The sequence below is a fragment of the Benincasa hispida genome, chromosome 11 (assembly GCF_027475165.1).
Source record: "Benincasa hispida cultivar pf3 chromosome 11, pf3_genome.v1.1, whole genome shotgun sequence".
In the NCBI taxonomy this organism is placed as follows: Eukaryota; Viridiplantae; Streptophyta; class Magnoliopsida; order Cucurbitales; family Cucurbitaceae; genus Benincasa; species Benincasa hispida.
In genome coordinates this window covers 63,628,157-63,651,256 of record NC_143488.1, presented here as the reverse complement: position 1 = coordinate 63,651,256, position 23,100 = coordinate 63,628,157, and the positions used below count along the sequence as shown (strand labels likewise).

The window sequence follows — 23,100 nt, the reverse complement described above, 5'->3', positions numbered from 1 at the left end:
TTAAAAATATAATTTTAATATTAGAAAAGGGGGGTGAAAATAGAAATAGAAATAGAGGGAAAAGAAAAGAAGGAAGGGTTAATGGTGGGTGTATTGAGAAGGGTTGTGTTGTGATGATGGTTTAGAAGCCAATCCATTTCATGATTGCGAATCTTGGGACGGCCCTTAGCCCACCATCATTTTACAACTCCTACCCGTAACTCCCATAATTGCCCCCTTTTTTTTTATTACCAAATTACCCTTCTTCTTTTCCCCTTTTTACCCCTCCCCTACCCATTACGCCATTTCCCAATCATCTTCTTCATTTTCTTTTTCTTTCTAAATATCTATTTATTTATTTTTCATTTAAAAAAAAAAAAAAAAAAAAACCAAAAATCTTTTGAGCTTCTTCCTATAACCGGCCGCCTTCCATGCTTACACTTACATGATTGTTGTGTCAGAAAGAGGAGGGGCATGTCTCATGTCTAATGTCTCTATGTCTTGTTTTCTTTTTTCTTTTTTCTTTTTTCTTTTTTTTTTTTCTTTTATATATATATTTAAATTATAATTTTTGTTTAATGTTTGGGTTTCTCTCTCTTGACCTATGACTCTATAAATTAACAGCCACTTTGTTCCATTTGTCCCTCACTTGTTCCTTTTTTTTTGCTTTTCTTTTCTTTTCTTTCTTTCTTCTTCTTCTTCTTCTTCTTCTACTAGAAGTGCTTCTGTTACAAAATCCACATTGTCTTTGTTACTTCTCTCTCTGCCCAACAAACCCATCTTAAAAAGGTGATCTTTTTTGAAAACATAAAGAAATTTCAACACATACCCCTCTTTCTCTTTCCTCAATCTCTCTCTCTCTCTCTCTCTCTATATATATATATATATATTATATTTTGTTGTTATTTTTGGGCCTTTTGTTTTCTTCTTAAGGTTCTCTTCTTGCTTCCCTTTCACCAAGAAAGGTAGACATATCATTGTGCTGTGGGGTACTTTGTTTGTTTTGTTCTTCATTTTTTTTTTCTTTTTTTAGTGCAAGTTTTTGTTTTTGTTCTTCTAAAATCTATATCTCTTCTTCTTCTTCTTCTTCTCTTGCATTTTGAAAGGGAATAATGTATTGGATTCTTCAACTTATTTTTACCTTTTTTTCCTCCTTACAAACAATTTCCTCTGTTTTTGTGTTTTGCAGTTTAGAGGAAACTTTTTTAAAAAAAAAAAAAAAAAAAAATCTTAAGCTTCATTTGGTTTTAAATAAGTGGTTGAATCTAACTTTAATTATCCTTTTCTTTCATATTTGGGCAACCGAAAGAACAATCCATTTCTCTCTCCTTTTTTTTTTCTTACAATGAGTGTAGATTTTGTCATTCATTTATCCTTATTCTCTTCCATTTTTATCTTTATTCATTCAAAATCTTTTGTGTTTTTTAAAAAAAAATCCCCTGTTTCAAAGCTGTTTTTGCCTCCCCTTTTTTCCCATTTGTTTCTGTCTCTTTCTCTTCTAACTCTCATTATTACATATGGCTAAGACCAAAGCTTCTTCTCCATTACTGTTGGATTTATCAGTCTCTATAAATCAAACTCACCCTTTTTTTTAATCACCCATCTCAACATTTTCCATCTTGTTTGCTTCTAATTCCCTTCTTCTCTGTTTTTTTTAAACTTTTTTTAAAAAAAAAAAAAAATTCTAATTCAATTCTTGTTTTTTTCCAGGGAGAAGAAGAAGAAGAAGAAGGGTTTTTTTGGGGATTTTGAAAGAAGAATTTGGTTGATAAATTGTTATTATTATACATTTATCAATCAAATTAGCAGAGGAAATGGAGAGGCTAAACTCAGAGCTGTACTTGCAAAACTGTTACATAATGAAGGAAAATGAAAGATTGAGGAAGAAAGCTCAGCTTTTGAACCAAGAAAATCAAGCACTTCTTTCAGAACTGAAGCAGAAATTATCAAAAGGAAATTCAAAAGCCAATGCTTCAAAATCAATCCCTGATCTTAATCTCTCCTCTGCAAATCCATCTAATTCTTCCAATTGAATCATATAATATCTATGGAAGAAGAAGAAGAAGAAGGAGGAGATGATATTATCATGACCCCACTTAAAGTTTAATCCTTTTTTTTTTTTTTTATTTTTAATTTTATGTTTTCATTTTTTGTGAATTACCATAGCCAACAGTAGCAAGTAGTTTGGGTTTTCAGTTATATAGGACAGCATGTAGCTTTAGCATCTTTTTTTTTTTTTTTTTTCAAAAAAAAAATTTCTTATATCTTTTTTTTTTTTTTTTGGGGGGGGGGGGGGGGGGGGGTGGTTAGGATGTGGATTTTCTGTACTTCAAAATGATGTATCAGGCTATCTAATGGAAACCAATTTCAGATATAATCATAATCTTTATCTCTGTTTCTTTCTCATATCATATTGTGGTTGTATTTAAAAAATCTAAAATGGGTTTGCTCGAAAATTAAATTTTATTCCTACCCATTTAATTTATACTTGACGATTATTAAAAAACAAATCTTTGCAACAAAGATAATCAATAAGGCAGCCAATTTTGAGTGGCGTCGTGATCATTTTTGCTTGTAAATTTTGTTAAGTTTTTAAAGTCAAGATATCCAAAAGATGAACAGAGCATTTATTTCTCTCTTAATATTATTACTTTTTATTTGTTTAATTGTGCAATAAAATAAGAGGCTATGAGATATCATGTAAAAGGTTTGAAAGAATAATGAATTTTTGTCTACTGAAGACAAAACCATGTGGGAATGTTTTTTTAAAAAACTTCATCACACATGCATGTTCATATCTTCCTAAGTTTTGATTTCACGTAGCATTTTCATGTGTGTTTTTTCTTTTTCTTGTATATAATTTAATTGTTTGTGACATGTGGCTTTCTTGCATGGAAAGAAATGTTTAAAAAAATCAGTTCAAATTATAATAATGGAAAAAGGGTTTGAGCTATTGTAAAGATAAAATTTGTTTGAAATTAAGATATATACTTTTTTTAAAAGAAAGTTTGGGGTTGAAAAAATAATGAAGAGAAAAGGGCTTTGAATATTTTACCCAACTCTAAATTGAGATAATATCACTTTATTGATAAATCTCAACAAATGACCTTTTATTGAATTTTTTCATATTGAGAAAAGTTCCATCCATGCTTCTGAAACTTTTTTTTTTTTTTTTTTTTTTTTTAAAAAAAAAACACTTTTATATGAGAAACACTTTCAATAAGTTCCTATTATATGACACTTGAGAAAGCTTGCATTTCATTGTTATTGATATTGTCAAGTAATTCTATAGAGATAAATATTTCAGTTGAAGTAAATATTATGATTTCTTAATAAGTACTTGTAATAAGTGTAAAGCTTGGTTCAAGTACCATGAGAATTTATATAGCTCGTGAAATTAGCACATTTGTAATTTTCGATCAACTTAAAATTGTGTGAACTTAATTTGAAATTACACAAGCTTCACCCTTACATATCCAAAACCAAATATCCTTCTCTCAAAGTATAAATAATAAATTTAGGGGAAAAAAACTCAAGGTAAGATTTTGAAAAAATGTCAAGAACTAAAAATATATATATATTTTTTCATGTCTCAATTTTTTAACATTAGAAAAATCCAAAGTAATAAGATTGAAAATTAGTCTATAATTTAATGGATTTTTTTAAAAAATAAAAATAAAAGAAGCAAAATAAATGAAAGAAAAGAAAGGAAGCTTTTCATTCGGATTCCATCTGAGGAAGAAAGTGATGGGAGGATCTAATCAGTAGGTAAACGTCATCACACTAAAAAAAATAAAAGAGTAAAAAATAAAAATCTTAAAAAGTCAATGAAAGAGTTCATTAAATTTTGGAAAAAAAATCTAAAAAAAGGCAATAAAATATGAAACCCATGAACATGACGTAGCCCTGTGTTGCCAGGTTGACCATTAATTTAAAAAATAATAAGAAGAAGGGAAAAAAAAAGAGAAATATATTCTAATAACAATAATAATAGAAAAAGAAAGATATGATAAAGAAGAATGTCCAATCCAAAACTTCATTGAACTACAGGCCTAGTTTGAGGGTGTTTGTTCTAGGCTCTGCCTCTGAGCCTTTCAATAAACTAATTGAGATCAAAATAGAGAAGAAAGGCAAGGAAATGATGACCCATTTGAATTTTCTCTTCCTTCTTCATGGAAAACAAGCAAATTGGTCCATTTAAACCATCATACTTACTCATTATTTTCCTCACATTTTCCTTCTTCTCTTTGCCTTGCCTTGTTTCTTTGATTTTCTGACCATCCCTCAACATTTCTTCTACCTTAACCAACTTTATTTCAACAACTTCAATATTCAAATGTCTATAACGTGAATATGCGGTAGAAATCTAGTCATGTCTAACTTGAATTTCGTTCGTAAAGACCTGTACATAAAACCAAACTCATACAACCACTAATTATAATCCCATGATATGAACATGTTCTCATTAAGATCATGATATGAGAACAAAATAAGATGATTAATCTCATTTTTTTAAGCTATGATGTATATATGGTTTCTACTTCACCATATCAAGATCTAGGGCATAGGTTAGCTAGGGTTGCTGTCTGAAATGGTGATTTCATGAACTCTTTTGTTGGAAATCTCTCTTCTTCGTTTGAAGAGGGCGTGGTGGGACTCCTTGAGCCCAAATGTTGTCTCTCACTTGCTAGAGCTTTTTTATGGATTGAATGAATCTATAGTTTCAATATATATGGGCAATTATTAGGCTGCACCTAATCAAATGGAGCCCATTTCAATACATTGTAAAAAAATAAAATAATTATTTTATAAAAAATCCGTCACATAATATGTGCCATCTGAGTTGTACGAAGATGGATGCAACCAAGTATATATATTAATTTATATATATATGTGGGGTTTCTACTCTGAAAATTGTTGCTACTTTGAAGGGAGGAGGCTAAACTTAAACAAGATGTAGATAAGTTAATGAGGGGTAGATCCACAATTTGCAGGGTACCCTACGGATTTGGGGCCATCATTACAATATCTACAAGAGTGGAAGGGTTTCAGAAGATGAATGGAAACTGGTTCAGTACGCAAACCTTTTTTCTTGCTTTGGTCCAAAACAACATCCTTCGCTGCCCTAACACCTTCATTCAATTCAAACAACAATCAATAATGTCTTTTTAATCATTGAATTCTTTGTATTTTCTAATTCTTTGTTACATTACATCTCACAGCAAGAGAAACATATATTCATAGGTTTTTCATACCCAATAATAAACAGCCTTGGCACATTGCTCAATACAGTAACATATCTTCTTATCTTTCTCTCTCTCTCTCTCTCTCTCTCTCTCTCTCTCTCTCTAAGCTACAGTAAGATTATTTTCTTTGAAGATTTTTTAAGAGTCTAGTTCCAAGAACAATATCCTTGCCAACATCTGCAGTTATTTGTTCTCTCATTAAACAAATGTGGACTTGTCATGGGAAAAAGAAGCCATAGGAACCCCACCATTCCAACTAGAAATGCCAAGCTCACCATCCCTGGGATGTTTAGATAAAGTTATCTTCAACTCGGAGACAAATTCATAAACAAAAACAAACACAGAAAAGAAAAAAAATACACTAGGCACAAAGGGTTAAATTCAGCTTCTTAGATTTCACAAGATGCATTGCAGCATGTGGAATTTGACATGGAGAACAATCTAAGAATTGTTATCAATGAACCTATTTCCTCTATAGACTCAAATCTAATCCTAAATGGGACTGATCAATGTAGACAGAGTGATCTATCCTTTTTAACTTTAAACATTCTTTTTGGCGGTCATTAATCACCATATCAACCATTTATTAGCCATTTAGACAGTGAACGTGTAGATAACCTTATTATAAAAAGCAAGGTCGTAAACAGAATAGTGGAACTATATGCAATTGTATTAAGGATGAGAAATTTGGAACATATATGTCCTTTAGAAGGAAACGAAGGGGGATAGGTTTGATTCTTTTATTATCATGGGTTATTAATGAAATCAGATCACAAAAACATAAAACATACCTCTCCTTCGAGAAAAAAGTGCAGGTAACCCCATAAAGTTGCAAAAAACATGAGCAACTAACGGAGCAAGAAGATGACCTGCAAAAGATATCCCGGCATTAGTGCGATTTCTTTATAAGAAACTTTAGTGTTTTCGGAATATCTTTTGAAATACAATCATTTTTAACATAAACAACTTGGAAAAACGAATAATTTAAGATGTGTTTAGTATAGCTTCTTCATGATTGACAGTTTTTTTTTTTTTTTTTTTTTTTTTTTTTTTTTTTTTCCTTCAAATCTTAATAAATAAAAAGCTCCTTAAAAATTTGGATCAATTTAACCAAAAATGATTTAAAAATGATCAGCCAAAAATCCACAGAATATGTAGTATGAAAACAAAACATACTAGTAATTAATATACTACCTTTTAAGCAGTTTTAGAAAATGTAAGATATAATCACATTTTATAGAAAATATATTTTTAAAAAATGGTTAAACTAGAAGGCATTCCAAACACTTCCAACAAATCCACCCTCAGCTCTTAGTTAAAAACGCAAAAACATTAGTGGCTAGGTAAGTGAACCAAGTCCAATAAAACTATCTTAGATGTCATCTTTCTACTTTCCATGAAAGGGAATATATATACATTTCACTGAAGGTTATGAACAAACCTTTCCAATTGGAAGTGATCAAGGAAGGATATTCGTTCATAACAAAATTCTTGGCATAAGAGTTCTAAAGGAAAGCACCAAAAGATATTGTCCCATAGTCCCTGTACTCTTAATATTAATAAGAATAATCACTAATATTAGATGTTAAATTAAACATCACCCTTCCAATTAGCATCTTTAAATCAGTTTGGTGAGAAAATCAACTATCATCAATTTGCTTATCAAGAAAGGCATTAATGCCAGTACACATACTTCTCATGAAACAAAAGTCGATACTGCCCTAGACTAAAACTACATAGAAGATTATTGGAAAAGATATAAATACAACTTCATATGTGAAATTTGATGAGCTTCTAGTAGCACATTTAGAGCTCGACACTAATTCTACTCCAATTCCAGCTTGAAGCTGGTGCAAATTCATCAGTTAAAATCAATCTCTTTCTACCTGATAATTGATTGCAAAAGAACAGGTGTATGAAGCTCAGGAATAAAAAACAATGACCTATCAGAATACATAGCAATAAAAGTAATGTTCTCTCTTAAATACCAGTTCGCACAAAGAGAAAACTTGCGTATGATCCAAATACCACAGTATACCCAAGCTGGAGACCTGGAAAAAGAAAAGAAAAGGTTAAAAAACAGAACTCCTACACATCCTTCATAAACATTTAAGAAATGAAGAAGAAGAAGAAGAAGAAGAAGAAGAAGAAGAAGAAGAAGAAGAGAAGGGAAGAGTAACAAATGGAATGAAATTTTTCAGGGAATAGAACTTGTGTACCTACAACCATAACCGCTTTGGTTAAGTTGTTGTTCTGCTTGCTATAGTACTCCATAAAGTGGTTTAAATGCGCTGCCACGTGATGATGAAGCAGAACATAACTAATTTTTAACCAGTTTGAGTAAATTTACAGAAGTACCACAGGAAAATTGGTCATCCATGAAATGTTCAAAGTCTGATGATCCCATCCTAATTTGAATTAATAAACTAAAACCAAATGTAAGTATTGAAGAGTCGTCTCTTCATACATACATGCTCTTCATATACACATATAATATATATAAAAGGCTAGTGATCATTTAACGTGGTACAAGAAGAAGAAATCTCAAGCTCAAACACTTGCAATGTTTCCCCCCTGCTTCTATGAATTATGGGGGAACATAACCAATTTCAGAAAAATACTTAATAGTATAGGGATCACGTAAGGTCATGCCCCGTAATGAATAAATGAGGTTACATGCACAAACTCTTACGTATGGTAGTTTCATCTGCCAAAACATGAAGCGTTAAACTTACCCAGACTGAAAAGAATGGCGCAGAGAAATATCACAGTGGTCGGCTTAAATCCCCCAGATAGAAGAACTGGTATCATGCATGCTCTAAACACCAACTCCTCAGTTAGTGGAGCCTGTCCAAGGATGTGTGATGCAAATGTCAACAAAGAAATACAAGAAAAAAAGGTTCGTTTGCCACGGCTTAAAGAATTATTTATTTTCGTCTAACGACCAATACTACTTAGTGTCAAGGAAAACAAGACATCTATTTGAATTTTATAGATAAGTCGACTCACAAACTCAAAATAACAGCATCTTTTACTCCCAAGTTGAATCCAGAATATTGGACGTTAGTCAAAGCCTTCCCAACCAAATTGAATACAATGATCAATCAAGGTGACCACATCAATCAAGTTACTATTTGTTCTTCAGTGATTGAATACAATGATCCAGGTGACCACATCAATCAAGTTACTATTGTTACTTATCTAGTTTGAATATAATAAGCATGCGAGGAAGATTTAGGGCAAAACCAAGCCACAAATTTTTGTTTCCACCGAACTCATGGAGCTTACTCACAAAGAATTGTCAAATAAGTAATGCCGACAGGACAAAAACCCAATGGTTCAAGATGAAGGGTTGCCCAGGAATTGAAAGGAAAGCAGCTGCAAAAATATTTCAAGAATATATACTAGCATGCAGTTAGTCATCAGAAGGAGCAACGGTAAAGCCAAGTATAAGTGATTTCTTTGCTCTTAAGAGACAGGAAACATGGAACCAAAAAAGGAGTGGAAAAGGTTTAGGGTACTCACTACAACATAATTTCTCCAAGCTAAAACATTTGAGACAGTCAATAGCCCCCAATCAAGAACTCTTGTCCAAAAAAGTCTGGCACAGTTCAAAAGGGAGCCTTCTCCATGATTCATATGTTCTCTCCATGAATCCACCAATAACAAATACTTTAAGACCATTGATCCAGCGTACAATAAAGAAGTCAATGAGAGAGGAAAGATCACAGCTTGCCACTGTTTCATAGATAAAATTGCAATTCAGGATGCAAGTTTAGGATTCATTTCACCTTTCCAATCTGCAGACTACAAGATTATAAAATTGAATAAAATGTTAAAGAAAACCTTAGCTAATACCATGGTGTGTTATTTAATGGAGGAGAAAATATTGATTCTTACAATATGATCTGCTCGGATACCATAAGCTGCCAATAACAGTGAAAACTCCATTTTCCTTATCTAGCATGAAACAAAATAAGATGGGGAAAGTCAGCATCATGATGGAAAGCTAGCACAAACAAATATATAAATTGCAGACTACGAACTTATAAATTTATAATCAGACTAATAATGCTCCGTTGAATTACAAATTCCTGGGATCTGTTGAGACCCAGAGGACTAAGAACAAGAAGTCATGTCATGTCCACATAATATCTTTCTTTGCATGGTAACTAAAAAGTAATAATTTCAAATCTCTAATTTACCAATTAGATTAATTGATTAATCTTATGTTCTACCGTAATTTGTTCACTTGAATAATGAGAAAGGTAACTATGTTTATATATATATATATATATATGAAGTTCTTGGTCCCAGGTCTATTAGATACAATGGATCCAACAGATTCGTTATCTAAACCAGAATTTACTTCGTTTTTTGATAAAACCATACATTATACCGTTGACAAATTCCGATTAGTTAACTTGAAGTTCGCATGATAAACTAATTCTTACTAGAACGGTGTATGGAGGATATTGATTAAGCATTCTATCTTAAGTGAACCATAGCAGAACATTTCCTAACAACGGAACAACCTGTTATTCTTTATTCTCTCTTAAGATTATTCCGGACAGAAATAAACGAATACTAAACAGTTCGACTCGAAGAAGTAGAGGTGATTCCATGTTGAGACGATCTCTGAGCAGACTCATTGCAAATACAAACAATAGAGTCATCCTTACAGAAATTAATGGTTAGAAAAAAGTCAATTGAAGCTTACAGGAAGGATTAGAGCGCAGACGACGACTGAGACGGCGGTGGAAATGAAGGCGCACAGGAACCGTCGAATCATGTAAACTTGAAGAGAAGGAGGAGGTGGTAGACGAAGAATCAAAGCAGGAGCATAGAGAACGGCGACATAAAACAGAGCCATGGCCGTGCAGGCCGTCGCTGCTACTGCTTTGGAAATCAAACAACCTTCCTCCTCCATAGTTCGATTTCTCAAGCAAACCTCGAATAAAATGAAAATGGTCTTCGCAGTTGGATCTGAAGACGAATTTCACTCGCTTTCCGTTGAGTTCACGGTTCGAATTTACATTGATTCCGACAACTCGCCACCTCGTGCACGCCGAGTTGAATCGGAATTGCTTCCGAGTCTACGAGTTCCCTTCCCGTTGTTTTTCGATTTCTTCAATTAACCCCAAGACGAGTTGAGAATATCATCATTCATCACTCAAAACATCTTTTTTTTTTCTTTTTTTCTTTTTCTTTTTGGGAATTGTTGTTATTGGAAAGATTAATTTTATCATTAAACTGGTATAATTTTCTCTTAATATTAGAATAATTTTCATCTAATTGGGTCAAAACTTATTAAGTAAACTTAGTTTATCGTAATTGACATCATCTATTTTATAGAAATCGAAAGTTGGTTGTTGTATTAAAAAAATATTTAATTGAGATTACAATTTCTACAAATTTATTTCTAGATTTTAACAAAAAATAATGATTTTTTTAATGAACATGACATGATGATTTTTACTTTCCCTAATCACACATTGTCAAAAAATATATATAGCACTTAAATGTTAAGAAAGGTCTAATATGCAATGAAATTTCGATTTTAGAACAACTGTATAGATATTAAAGAAAAGAAAAATTGAAATGAGATGTGCCTCGTGACCTACTTTCTAAAACTAATGTTATATAACATTTTTTGTGAGAGTAAAATTACGATATTGTCCTTCATTAAAAATACAAGATTTTCATCCTCTCTTCGTTAGCATCTTCAACTTTCGTGACCATCAATTGTTTAAGTTATTGGGTTTTGAAATCATTGTTGTCCTTTCATCTCGTAACATATCGAGTCTATCATCGATATTTTACTTTTCATTTTTATATTTTTTTTTTTGAAAAAATCTTTTGGTTGAATTGTATCAATTTATAACTTAGTTTGGACCGGATGTAACAAGAAAGCAATTGAAAATAATAGAAGAAATGATAGCTAAAACTAAGAGTGAGAAGTGACAACAGATGAAAAAGAAACTAGAAAAAGGAAGAGTAAGTGAGAGTAAGGAAGAAAGGAACGTGAGAAAAGAAATAGAATGAACATGAGTGATGAGCGAGAATGAGAATAAAAATTAGGAGCAAGAAGTGAGAATAAGGGTCAAGTGGGTTGTCCCATCATATTAGTTGAGATGCGTGTAAGCTGTTGTACACTATGTGATAGAAAAAGAAAAAGAAAAAAAAAAAAAGAAAACAGATAGAAAAATCCCACTAGCAAGTCGATATAATAACTAAACATCGTTAAAATGTTACTTCACGTCAATTCTCAAAGGTGAGTAAAATCTCATTTGGAACCCTTTTTGTTAAGCCATCCATACTTTTTTTCCCCTCAATTTTGTATCTAATGGGCAATTTAACTCAAAATCTCATAGTTTTAATTTTGTAGTTAATAGATATTTTGTATGTTCAATTTGTTTTTTTTTTTTGGAAAAAAAAATGATATAGTGGATATAGTGTAGAATTAGGTCTCTAATAAGACCATTCATATTTAAATATATGTCTAGTTAGTCAATGAATTTTGAAAAATATCAGATAAATCCATGACATATTAAACACAAAATTTAAAATTTAAAAAATTATTAAATAATCTTTAAAATTAAAAAATTTACTTGACACAAAATTAAAAAGTTCACAAATCTATTAAATGTGTTTTAAAATCAAATAGAAGTAAAAATAAAGTTTAATTGTAAAAAGTTATAAGTTAAACTTGTTCTATTAAATACTTGTGTTAAACTTATATTTTTCCATATGGTGGTGCTTTGTTTGGTAAATAATACCTATATATTAAAAAAAAAAGATATTTTACTATATTCTAACAAACCTTTAAAAGAGAAATGACCATATAAATTTAACATTATATCAATGTAGTTATTTCTACAAAGAGAACAAATTATATTGATGTAGTATTTATGTCGTGTGGTCAAAGTCAACATGAATATACTTGATATAAAATTTGTATTATTGATTTCGAGGTCAGAACTTTGATTCTTCCACCTTATATATTGTTTGAAAAAAGGAAAGATGTAAACAAATGTAAGTTTTCAATTAATGAAATGTCTAAGATTTAGATTGATACTTTTGGAAAATATTTAATAAAAAATATAAAATTATATTTTATATTAATAAATAACTACAAACTCTTTTAAATATTTATTAAAAAACTACATTTGAAAAAAATTAATTTAAATTTCTTATTTATGGTTATTAAGTTCATGTTATGCTATTTTACTGTATATAATGTTGATTTTTCTATGATATAACGAAAACGTCAAATTTTCCCTCATGTTGTATAAATGTAAATTTGAATTTCATATTTAATGAAATTATAAAATTTACCAAAAAAGTAATAGTTTATTAGACAAAAATTTGAAAATTCATGAATCCACTACACACAAAAATTGATAAGTTTGAGATCTGGGATCATTTAGACAATTTAAAAATTGTGAAACCTATCATATACAAAAATAAAAAACGAGTACACCTTTAAAAGTTCAAGACAAAATAGATATAAAGGTCAAAATTTAGCTCATAAAATAATATGATAGCCAAGGTTCGAAATATCGATGTGTGACAAAAATATTGATAAAATGTCGATGCCGATAGAAAATTTTGGGAAAAACTTATAAAACAATAATAGAACAAAAAAAAATATAAATTACTAAATAAACATTTTACAAGTTAACCTGTTATATTGTAAATTAGGGACATTTTAGTGTTTTTTTTTGGATTTTTTTTTACCACATAATGAAAATGTAGATCTACCCTTATGTCAATATCAAATTCATGAAAATATTAATGCGATGACCAAAATTTGATACCATGTTTATATGTTAACCAATAAAATTTGGAAAATTGTAATAAGTAGTAATTTAAGGATAGGATATGGCATATATGTCGTACATTTTTCCATTTTGAAGATATGATACTTTTTTAAAACATTTTTCCAATTATCACGCGTATCTTTTCCATATTCAAATTTTGTGATTTCTTTTTTTTTTTTTTTTTTTTCAAATGCTTTTTTTTCATGTTTCTTCCTTACTTTGCTGCCATGGACACAACCATCAATGAATTTTTCGTTTAGATCTATGTTTTATTTTGTCGACCAGTCTCTATCTCTAAACTATACGAGGACCCGTCAATCTATCTCCAAATCTCTAAACTCTCCATCGATCAGTCACTTTGCTTCTCTGCCTTTGTACATCGCTCATCCTTCGATCTCAGCGAGTTTCTCGTTGTCTCTCTGTCCCCCTCTCTCTTTAGACTCTCCTTTCAGTTTTTGGTTTCAATTTCAGCCATCGTCACTATCATTTGTCCACCTTCAATCATGTTCTACCACCACTTTTTGTCGGAGTAGCTAAATTTTGCTTGCTGAAATATAGAGAGAGCAAAATAAATGGAGAGCGTATTTGTGAGTACCAAGTGGATCAAGTGTATATCGATAGTGTATCAAGGGTATCAAGTGTAAAGAGTGTATATCAGTAGTATATCAAGTGCATAAAATGTCCATCAATAGTGTACAAAACTTTATATTAGTAGTACATCAAGTGTCTATCAATAGCGTATCAACTGTGTATCAGTAGTGCATCAAGTGTATCAAGTATATACTAATAACGTATCAAGTGTATCACATGGATTGAACTTATATTTTTGTCATTTTTGTAAAAGTAATAAGTCTGAATTATGAGTCTAATCTTTTAAACTTATTTCGTCAAATTTGCAAGAATCCATAAATTTTTATAATCATTTAGGAATAAAACAATAAATTTTTATAATTATGAATAAAACAATTTTAACGACTTCATCAAATTTTCAATCCGGTGTAATTTCCATACTATAATTACAATACGAACTTAACAAAACCTACCGAGCAAGAAATACCAAATTGTATTTTCCTAAAAAGAATGGGGTGAAAATGTAATTTCATATGCCACATCAAGTCACTTAGAAAATTCTCGCCATTGTACTCTTCCCCACTTTCACGTCAACTAGTAGAAACGGAACACGAAAAGTCAGATATACCCTTAAAAGCTCTGTACTATATAAACTCCATATTTTTCCCCCTTTAGTCTTAGTGCATCGAATCTTCGCTAATCTTTCCCCATTTCTTTTACTCTGTAGAGCATTCGATCTCGAGTTCAATCCCTAAATCTCGAAATCGTTCTTCGATTTAAAGCCGTTTTTGCAATTTAATCGATTTCAGATTTCAGAGTTTTGTTCTTCAATCCATGGGTACGGTGAAGAAGGAGTTCGCTGTACCGCCGGTGGTTTTCCCCTCTGGCGGTAACCCCAATCTTCAACAACGGCGGGGTGTGGCGACAGCGCCGTTTCAGCCTCCTCGGCCGACTGGCTCCAGCATTCCGTTTATGTCCTTCGACATCGGATCCGCCGCTGCTGCTTCCACATCCTCCGGCAGCATCTATGGTGGTCCTATCGGTGGGGGGTCCGTCCCTGGTGGTGCTAATTTCGAAGACGAAGAACCCCTCCTCGATGAACTTGGGATCCACCCGGATCAAATCTGGAAGAAAACCAAGTCGATCTTGAATCCGTTCCGGATCAAACCCGATGTGCACAAGGACTCGGACTTGTCTGGACCGATTCTCCTATATATGTTCTTCGGCCTTTTCCAGTTGCTCGCCGGCAAGATCCAATTCGGGGTGATACTGGGATGGATTGTGGTTTCTTCCATCTTCCTGTATGTCGTGTTCAATATGTTGGCCGGACGGAATGGTAATTTAAACCTTCACACATGTACTAGCGTGGTTGGGTACTGTATGTTGCCTGTCGTGCTTTTGTCGGCTGTGTCTTTGTTCCTACCGCAAGCCGGTCTGGTGAGATTCGCAGTCGCCGGAGTTTTTGTGTTATGGGCGACGAGGATCTGTACGAGTCTTATGGTTTCTCTTGCTGATGGTGGGGATGAGCACCGTGGGTTGATAGCGTATGCTTGTTTTTTGATTTTCACTCTGTTTTCACTGTTAGTTATATTTTAGTTCTAATAATGCAACTTCAGCTTTGTGATTAGCATTGACATTCTTTGTTTCTTACGAAAAGGGGGAAAAAGAAGAAAAAAGAAACATTCAGTGCTGAAATTTTTGTTACCATATTGAATTACTAGGTAAAGTTTGATTCATGTTGGGAAGGGGAACTTGATGTAGTTAATGGGAAATCCTTTTTCTTTTAATTTTTTTATTTGTGCTATGTTCGTCATTTCTCCTATTAGTCTTGTTAGAGATAAGCCAGTGTACTTGTAGTGTTTACTAGTAGGTGTTGAATGGCTGGTTAGCTATTTTATTTTAAGCAGCCTATTGTTTTGATTCTACATTTTAAGTGTAAAGTGTGTGTATGATGTGCTTGGTTAATGATCCCCTCAAGCTGAATATTCAATCATTACCAATGTCCCTGTGAGCAATTGTCTTGGATATAAAGCATTTTTAGCTGCATATGCCTTCCATCCCGATGTTTGTGTTTCTAATGCCTTCTTTAGTCCCCTTTCTTTTATTTCTATTCGGTAGTTGTTCGCGTCTTCTCTTGTCTTGGTAAGACAACATCCTCATGCATCGTTATTTATTTTAAAAGATTTAAAGTTGATCTCTGGGCGTTTTTTCTGTGAAGAATTGAGTTTCAAGGCATAAACCTCATAAGCCTATTTGCTAGTGTACAACCAATATATCTAGCTTTTGAGATTTGTATCTTTAAGCACGATCATGTTCAATGTTCTAGTAAATAGTAATGGCAATGTGGCTAAGTTGCACACATTGCCTTGGCCCTTTTGTTTTATCTACTGAACGAGGCCTGGGCTAGGGCTTCTCTAAATTTATTTTCTTTAGGGTTGTGTCTAAAATGTTCTTGTATAACATCTCCGACAATAACTTTTCCACTCTCATTTCCAATTGAAAAGGTCTTTTGTAATCTCTCTATTGAGGCTTTCACTTCCTCTGTAATTCCATACCATCCATGAAATTGTTCCTTCACCCCTCCCCCCCCATGAACTAGATCAGAAAAAAAAAAAAAGACCTTTTATAACTGTATTATGGTACCTCCTATGTGTAAGTTAATATGCCCTTGCTGATAACTAGCAGAAGACTGAAGGACATAATAGGCTCTATTTATTGACTTGATTTGATGTTTCTGGTTGTCTTGTGTATCCATATTGAAGAAATAAATTAGGTACCCAAGTTGCTTATGTGTAGGATGAGATTTATTTCTTGATCTGAGTTCATAAAGAAATCATTTAGATTGTTTCTCACTGTGCCCAGGAACTATAGATGTTCTTTTTATAAGAACTAAGGTTACATTGACATGCCTTTGTTTCCGGGAAAGGTCATGTTTTTTTTTAGCTATTGGGTGTACTCGTTGATGTGGGGTTCAGTTGGTTGGAAAGATATAAAAAGTTAACTATGGGATAGAAGATAGTGGGATGATATGTGGTGATTGGTTTACTCATTATAATGCTTCCTTGTGGCTCATAATTCAAAATTGTTTCATAGCTTTTATTTGTTTCTTTTTTTCAAACAAAAGTTGGGCCTCTCTCTTTGGGCTGTATTCCCCACTTCTATTTATTCAACTTTAGCCTTATTGTATTCCCACATGGACTTGGGTTCCACATTTCAGCTTTTAGTGACACACCTCAACTTATTATCTATCTCAATTTGTTACCAGAAACTTATGTTCTTCAGGCTGTTTGTAGCTGTGTTTCTGCAACACAAACTTTTGCTAACTTATGTCTAGTTTTTTTCCTTCCCGGTTTGCTTTTGATAGGTGTCCAGTCCCACCTGATGTAATCTTAGATCATCCCCTTTTTTTTATCTCCCTGTTTTTTGGACTTCAACAATATAGGGAACGAGAGATTTGTACTTCAAACCTCTCGGTCAAGGTCTACTTTATGCCTGTTGCCTTGTCATCCAGTTGTACGTGTTTCTTAATCTAAAAAATGCAGATTGTTGAGGTAAATATTCTACTTGTAATATGCATATACTCGAGTTTTTCTTGCATTATCCACTTTAATGCATTTCTATGGTATCCTTTGATGAGAGATGGAAACTAATTATTACTTATTTTTTGTTTACAAGGAGAAAGACATTTTATCTCGAACTTTCTTAGGCTTAGTCGATGGAAATAAAAAACAAGAAATCGTCTTAGAATGCATTATTACTTCTGTTTTTTTTTTTTTTTTTTTCCATCTCCCTGTTTTTTCTTATATTTACAGCTGTTTGGAGGGTGTTTACTGTGATTGATGGTACTTTTAACTTCTAAGTTTTAAGAATAGAATGTTTTTGGATGGTGTATTCTTTTAGCAAATTCTTTATGGTAGCCAATGAGTTCAGAAACTTCTTAAAAGAATACTTTGTTCTAGAGATTTGTGACGTACAGAATTGTCTGTGAAGATTGGTCTTTTGTTTATAGTTCTACATGTTGGATATGGATTTAAATCTCTATGTTTTTTTTTGACATGAAATCTCTATGTTTTATGTATCCGCGTTACTGTCATGTGTATATTTTGGTTATCATTTGTAAGTTTAGTAGTCCTTGAACTTTAGTCTTTAGTGAGTTTTAAGTGTCTAGTTTGTTCTTTCGAGCAGATTTATTTTCAATTGTGACATGTTGGGTATCGATATATTCAATAACTTCTAAAATTCTTGGATATACTTGATGCAAAATTGAAATTTTAGGGTTTCAACCTTGGAGTTTTATCAATTTAAATCTTAAATTAATAATTGTATCAATTTAAACTTTGAACTATGTAAGGGTATATATATGTATATATATATTTTGGTAAAATTAGGCAGGTTTGATTTTAGAATTTCCAAATTTGCTCCAAGAACTTAAAAAAGTGTCTAAGAAATCTTTGGACCTCTAATTTTGTGTCAGCCATTGAACTTTACAATGGTCTAATAAATTAATTCTTTAGTAAGTTTCGTTTTGATAACTATTTTGTTTTTGAAAATTATTTTATAGACACTACTTATACCTCTAAATTTCTTTCTTTTTTATCTACATTTCACTCGTGGTTTAAGAAACCAAACCAAAATTTGAGAACTAACAAAAGTAGCTTTCAAATAGTTGTTTTTATTTTTGGAATTTGGCCAAAGAATTCAACCATTGTATTAAAAAAATATGCAAATGATTGTAAGAAATGTAGATGAAATAGACTTAATTTTCAAAAACAAAAACAAAAACAACCAAATGGTGACCAAACAAGTTCTTAGTTTTTGATTTTTTGTTTTTGAAGATTAAACCTATAGACACTACTTTCACCTCTAAATTTCTTCATTTTTTATCTATATTTTATCAATGTTTTAAAAAATAATCCAAATTTTAAAAATTAAAAAAAAATAACTTTTAAAAACTTATTTTTGTTTTTGAAATTTGGCTAAGAATTCAACCAAAAAACTCAAGAAATATGTAAATCATTGTAAAAAGTTGTGAGGAAATAGATCTAGTTTTCAAAAACCAAAAAAAAAAAAAAAAAAAATAATTATCAAACATGACCTAAACTTTTAATTTCATGTCCAATAAGTTATGAATTTTCAATTTTATGTTTAATAGATTTTATATATCTTAGAATTCACATGCCTACTAGATACAAAGTTTAAATTATAGGTCCTATTAACATAAAATAAACTTTATACCATATCAATAGATAAATTAATTTTTAAATTTTTAATATGTTAAAAGATTTACTAGATACAAATTTGATTTATAGATACAAAATTGAAAGTTGAAGAGTATTATTAAACAAATTTTAAAGTCACAAAACTGTCTTAAATACAAACGTGAAAGCTTAAGAACGTGTAACTAAACCTATATTAATTTAAAGTTTACAATTAAAACTTAATTTAATTGCATAAAATATAAAGAAAAAAACAAAGATTAAATGTGAGATTGGGATTAGGGGAACAACTTCGTACCTGATTTTGGTCGCTGTGGATTTGTTGAGGACCGTTATACTTAATTTCTCCATAGTCCTTCCATTTTTCGCTATATAATAAACTTTAAGCTCCGCCGTATTACCACCGACCAGCCATGGCCTCCGCCGGAGTTCCAGTTGAAATCGAAGAAGATGACGAACTCTTCGAGATCGATCTCGATACCGTTAACAACATTATTTCACCATCGCATTCCTCCGACGATACTTACGGTTTCTTCAGGGCTGCCGGTGGCACCACGCTTCTTGCGAATTGCCTATTGCCGATCACCGACGTGTCCAATGCCATTCCGATGGGTGATTCCAACAAATGCAGCGAGATGTCTCTGTTTGCAATGCCGCCAAAGCCGACACATCTGGAGACGGTTCTTCAACTGCTGTTGGGTTTTGGCCTTCGTCGAGCTTTGATTGATTGTTTGGAGATGAAGATAACTGGTGAATAACTGAATTTTTCTGTAAAATCGAATATATATGTCTTAACTAATTAAACTATCTTTTTTTTTTCTTTAAATTTTTATTAAATAACTTTTTAATTTTATCGAGAATTTGACGAATTACATGCAATAGAGGGTGGGAGATTCGAAATGATATATTTCTTATCAATTAAACTATTTTTATAATTTATATAGAAGTTCTTTCGTGATATATGCTCCTACCATGATCTTGTTTTCATGCAGTTTTTTTCCCCTTTTTCTTTCAATTCTTTAGGGCTATTATTATTGTTATTTCTTTTGTTTATGTACTTAATTTGTTAATGTTATAACCAACTTGAATATTGTTTGCATTAGTGGTGTTAAAATAATAAATTTTAGTAGGATGACAAATTATGTTCTCATATAATTAATAATAAAAAAGTATATTAATAAATCCGAGATCAATTACAAATTTATACACTTAAAATTGAAATAAAAAAAATTAAAATTGGACAATTTAAATAATGTTGTTTGTTTATTATCAATACATCAAACGATGTAAGCAAGTTTAATCAAATTATTCCATGGACCTCTTACACTAACAAAATATGTCCAATCGCCATTCCTTTTAGACGTTCTTCAAAATTTATAAGAGTAGAAAAACTAGAGAATACAAAAAATTCTAAACACTCGATATTCAAATTTTAGAAGACTTCAAAAGATTAATCGGCTCTTCGCAAGTTATAAGTTGAAAATTTAATCTCTCTTGATATAAGAACAAACTTAAAAGATTATACATTAGAGATAGTACACTTATACAAATATCAATAAAATAAAATTTATTTCCATAAACTTAAATTTCTCTAAAAATCTTTTATGAACAATGGTGTATTTCTATATATTACATATTTCAATTATCTTGAAATATTTGGGCATTATTTTGGATATTGAGGTATTTCTGTATATTGCAAATTTCTCCAAAATTAAAATTAACTTCTTCCCTTTAGTTAATTCTACCTTTAAATAATACATTCAATAGAAGCAATCATTCAACACAATCATAATACAATTTACATATACTTCTCTCTCTTTGGAATCATAAAAAAGAACAATAAACATATAGTGCTCCTCCTAAAACTATGACATATACAATGTAATACCCCGAATTTTCATGTAATTTTCTTTAAATTATCTTGAAATATTTGGACATTATTTTGGATATTGGGGCAAGAAAAGATTTAATTTGGAAGGCAAGATAATTAATTTAAAAGATATTTTTCAAGAATTGAAATTTTAATTCAATTTAAGGAAAAATTGGATTAATTTACTTGGAGGAAGTGTGATTTTTAAATTGATTAAATATTTGGAAGGATGTAATTTATCTCAATTATTGGATGATATATTCCCTCTAATTTTGGTTTGGACCCAAAATTAAGTTAATTGGAGAAGTTAATTGGTTTGAGAATAATTTGATAAGAGATTTGGAACTTTTGGATTGGATAAAGATTTGAAAATAAAGAAAAGGAAAATAATTGCTATTTTGGAAATTAAAAGAAATTTAAAATTTAACCAGGGAAAATTGGTTTTAAATTTTATCCTCTTTAATTTTGGAGTTTGGATCCAAATTAAATAAGATAATTAATTTAAATTGAGTTGACAGGAGAAATTTGGATTTAAGTTAAATTAATTAAATTATAGAATTTCTAATTTAGTTAGATGGTGAAATTTCTAATTCAATTAGAATATGGATTCCCAATTTAATTAGATCATGGATTCTCTAATTAATTAAAATATGAATCTCCTAATTAGAGAAAATGTCGTATTAAAAAAGAAATCTAATCTATCTACTACTTCAAGTTATCGAATCCTAAATGGTTTAGGATTTTGAGTATTTTTCCTCTATAAATACAACCATCAACTTCATTCAAAACCATGCATTTCATTCTAAAGAGAGGTCAATTAGAGAGAAAAATCCCTCTTACTTTCATATTTTTTTAGTTGTGCGCCGTTGTGTGTTTGTCAGTCACTACCACTTGCTGGATTTTTTATTTGGTGAGTTGTTGATGGTTTTTTTTTTTTTTTTTTTTTTTTTAGATTTCTTGACTGGTTCTATAGTACACATTGGATTTTAGGCCATACTTGATTTATCTATAAGATTTGGAGCATCGATTCAAGTTTTTGAAAGTCGTTAGTGTACTACTCAATAAGTTATGGAGCTTTGGAACACATAATTGGTGAGTATTAAGACTATGGAACTTTTTGGATTAAATATTAGCTTAACTCTCAATTTTGAAGGTCCAAAGCCATTGTCCATTGGAATTAAAACTCGATTTTAGGGGATATTTTGGAGTTGAAATCTTGAAAGTGATTTGTTGATCAAGCTTCATTGTTCGGTAAGTTAAATAGGGGGCATTTGGACCAATTTTTGTTAATTGGATTTAGGCCCCGAAGGATTAATTTAAATTTTGGACTCGTTATTTTAGACATTGGTTGCTAAATTGAATTTGGTAATTTATGTTTTAGGGCCGATTCAAATTTACTCAAAATCTTTAAGGAGATTATTTACGTGGACCATTTTTTGTAACCAAGTTGAGGTAAGTGGTACTATTACCGGTGCCTTCGTACCAAGCGGCCTAGGTTAGATTTATAAAGTTAATTAATGGACTCTAGAAACATGATTTTGTCGTTGTGATATACTTGTTGCATGACAGTTATGAGTATTATGAGCATGTTCGAATTTCTAATCAGTACTGAATTATGTATGTGATGCATGATTAGACCAATAGGGCAGTTTACTGTCTCGCCTTGATGCATATTTTATTTTAGAGGACCGACAGGTCTAGTTTCATGTTTGACGATGTGCCTACGGGCTGCTAGACATGCGTGAATCGATAGGTTCACGTTCGTGTTATTTTTTCATCTTTGACGGTGTGCCTATGGGCTGCTAGACATGCATGAATCGACAGGTTCACGTTCATGTTATTTTTCCATGTTTGACGGTGTGCCATCAGGCCACTAGACATGCGAGTCAAGGCAAGATATTACGTCTTTTGGTTTCTTTTCATAATCTAAGACAGATGTAGTTGTTTGAGGCACGGGCCCATCATTCTCAGCTCGTAGATGTATAGTCTAATCTCGATAATGGGATCGCTTACTGAGTATTTTTATACTCAACCTTTATTAATTTATGTTTTTCAAGTAAGGATAGGAACGGACCGCGGGTGACGAGAGGAACCTGTGATTGTGCCATATGAGACAGAGAAATCGCTTCCGCTCAGTTTACGTTTTCAAGCTATTTAAAAGTTTTGATTTGAAACTCGATGTTGGTCCAAATTTTATCTGTTTAAGTTATTTTTTTTCATTATTTTAGGAGTTCTGAACAAATGTTTTACTTATTTGTTATTTATTTTGGAAAACTATCTTTATTATTTTAATGAAATTTATTTTCCTCAATGGTCAAAATGTTTTGAATGTAAATGTGTAATTATGAGTAACGACCCTTATCTGAGTACTCAAAAGGTCGGGTCGTTACAATTCT

The 23,100-nt window shown here is 31.4% G+C and overlaps 4 protein-coding genes across 8 annotated transcripts; 3 read left to right on the top strand and 1 right to left on the bottom strand.

Moving 5' to 3' along the window:
• Positions 1-607: 607 nt before the first annotated feature.
• LOC120091339 (protein LITTLE ZIPPER 3) lies at positions 608-2,218 on the top strand. Of its 3 annotated transcripts, none has more exons than XM_039049333.2 (2): positions 608-768; positions 1,690-2,218. In XM_039049333.2, the coding sequence occupies exon 2, from the start codon at positions 1,794-1,796 to the stop codon at positions 2,010-2,012; it is 219 nt and encodes a 72-aa protein (XP_038905261.1). In that variant the 5' UTR covers positions 608-768; positions 1,690-1,793; the 3' UTR covers positions 2,013-2,218. The 3 variants fall into 3 exon arrangements, with proteins under 3 accessions (XP_038905261.1, XP_038905263.1, XP_038905262.1); XM_039049335.2 differs by lacking the exon at positions 608-768 and adding an exon at positions 811-944; XM_039049334.2 differs by lacking the exon at positions 608-768 and adding an exon at positions 1,214-1,600.
• Positions 2,219-4,765: 2,547 nt separating this feature from the next.
• FACE2 (farnesylated protein-converting enzyme 2) lies at positions 4,766-10,471 on the bottom strand. Of its 3 annotated transcripts, none has more exons than XM_039049725.2 (8): positions 9,946-10,438; positions 9,126-9,185; positions 8,751-8,963; positions 7,961-8,072; positions 7,445-7,516; positions 7,214-7,276; positions 6,017-6,094; positions 4,766-5,111 (listed from the first exon to the last, which is right to left on the bottom strand). In XM_039049725.2, exons 1-8 carry the CDS (start codon positions 10,153-10,155, stop codon positions 4,945-4,947), a joined length of 975 nt encoding a protein of 324 aa, XP_038905653.1. In that variant the 5' UTR covers positions 10,156-10,438; the 3' UTR covers positions 4,766-4,944. The 3 variants fall into 3 exon arrangements, with proteins under 3 accessions (XP_038905653.1, XP_038905654.1, XP_090163347.1); XM_039049726.2 differs by lacking the exon at positions 4,766-5,111 and adding an exon at positions 5,122-5,505 and having other exon boundaries at positions 9,946-10,471; XM_090307221.1 differs by lacking the exons at positions 4,766-5,111; positions 6,017-6,094 and adding an exon at positions 6,853-7,111 and having other exon boundaries at positions 9,946-10,450.
• Positions 10,472-14,289: 3,818 nt separating this feature from the next.
• On the top strand, positions 14,290-15,405 carry LOC120089771 (Integral membrane Yip1 family protein). Its single transcript, XM_039047162.2, has one exon. It carries the CDS (start codon positions 14,453-14,455, stop codon positions 15,212-15,214), a length of 762 nt encoding a protein of 253 aa, XP_038903090.1. The 5' UTR covers positions 14,290-14,452; the 3' UTR covers positions 15,215-15,405.
• Positions 15,406-18,926: 3,521 nt separating this feature from the next.
• LOC120092165 (uncharacterized) lies at positions 18,927-19,660 on the top strand. The gene has a single exon (XM_039050394.2). It carries the CDS (start codon positions 19,248-19,250, stop codon positions 19,590-19,592), a length of 345 nt encoding a protein of 114 aa, XP_038906322.1. The 5' UTR covers positions 18,927-19,247; the 3' UTR covers positions 19,593-19,660.
• The last annotated feature ends 3,440 nt before the right edge of the window (positions 19,661-23,100 follow it).

What these genes read in the sequence shown, in the direction of transcription:
- LOC120092165 (XM_039050394.2), top strand. Translation starts at nt 19,248, where the DNA reads ATGGCCTCCGCCGGAGTTCCAGTTGAAATCGAAGAAGATGACGAACTC.
- FACE2 (XM_039049725.2), bottom strand. Translation starts at nt 10,155, where the DNA reads ATGGAGGAGGAAGGTTGTTTGATTTCCAAAGCAGTAGCAGCGACGGCC. An exon ending in CTTGGAGAAATTATGTTGTA is followed by an intron (nt 8,073 to 8,750) that starts GTGAGTACCCTA and finishes ATCCTTGGACAG; the next exon opens with GCTCCACTAACTGAGGAGTT. An exon ending in CGCCATTCTTTTCAGTCTGG is followed by an intron (nt 7,517 to 7,960) that starts GTAAGTTTAACG and finishes ATCACGTGGCAG; the next exon opens with CGCATTTAAACCACTTTATG.
- LOC120089771 (XM_039047162.2), top strand. Translation starts at nt 14,453, where the DNA reads ATGGGTACGGTGAAGAAGGAGTTCGCTGTACCGCCGGTGGTTTTCCCC.
- LOC120091339 (XM_039049333.2), top strand. Translation starts at nt 1,794, where the DNA reads ATGGAGAGGCTAAACTCAGAGCTGTACTTGCAAAACTGTTACATAATG.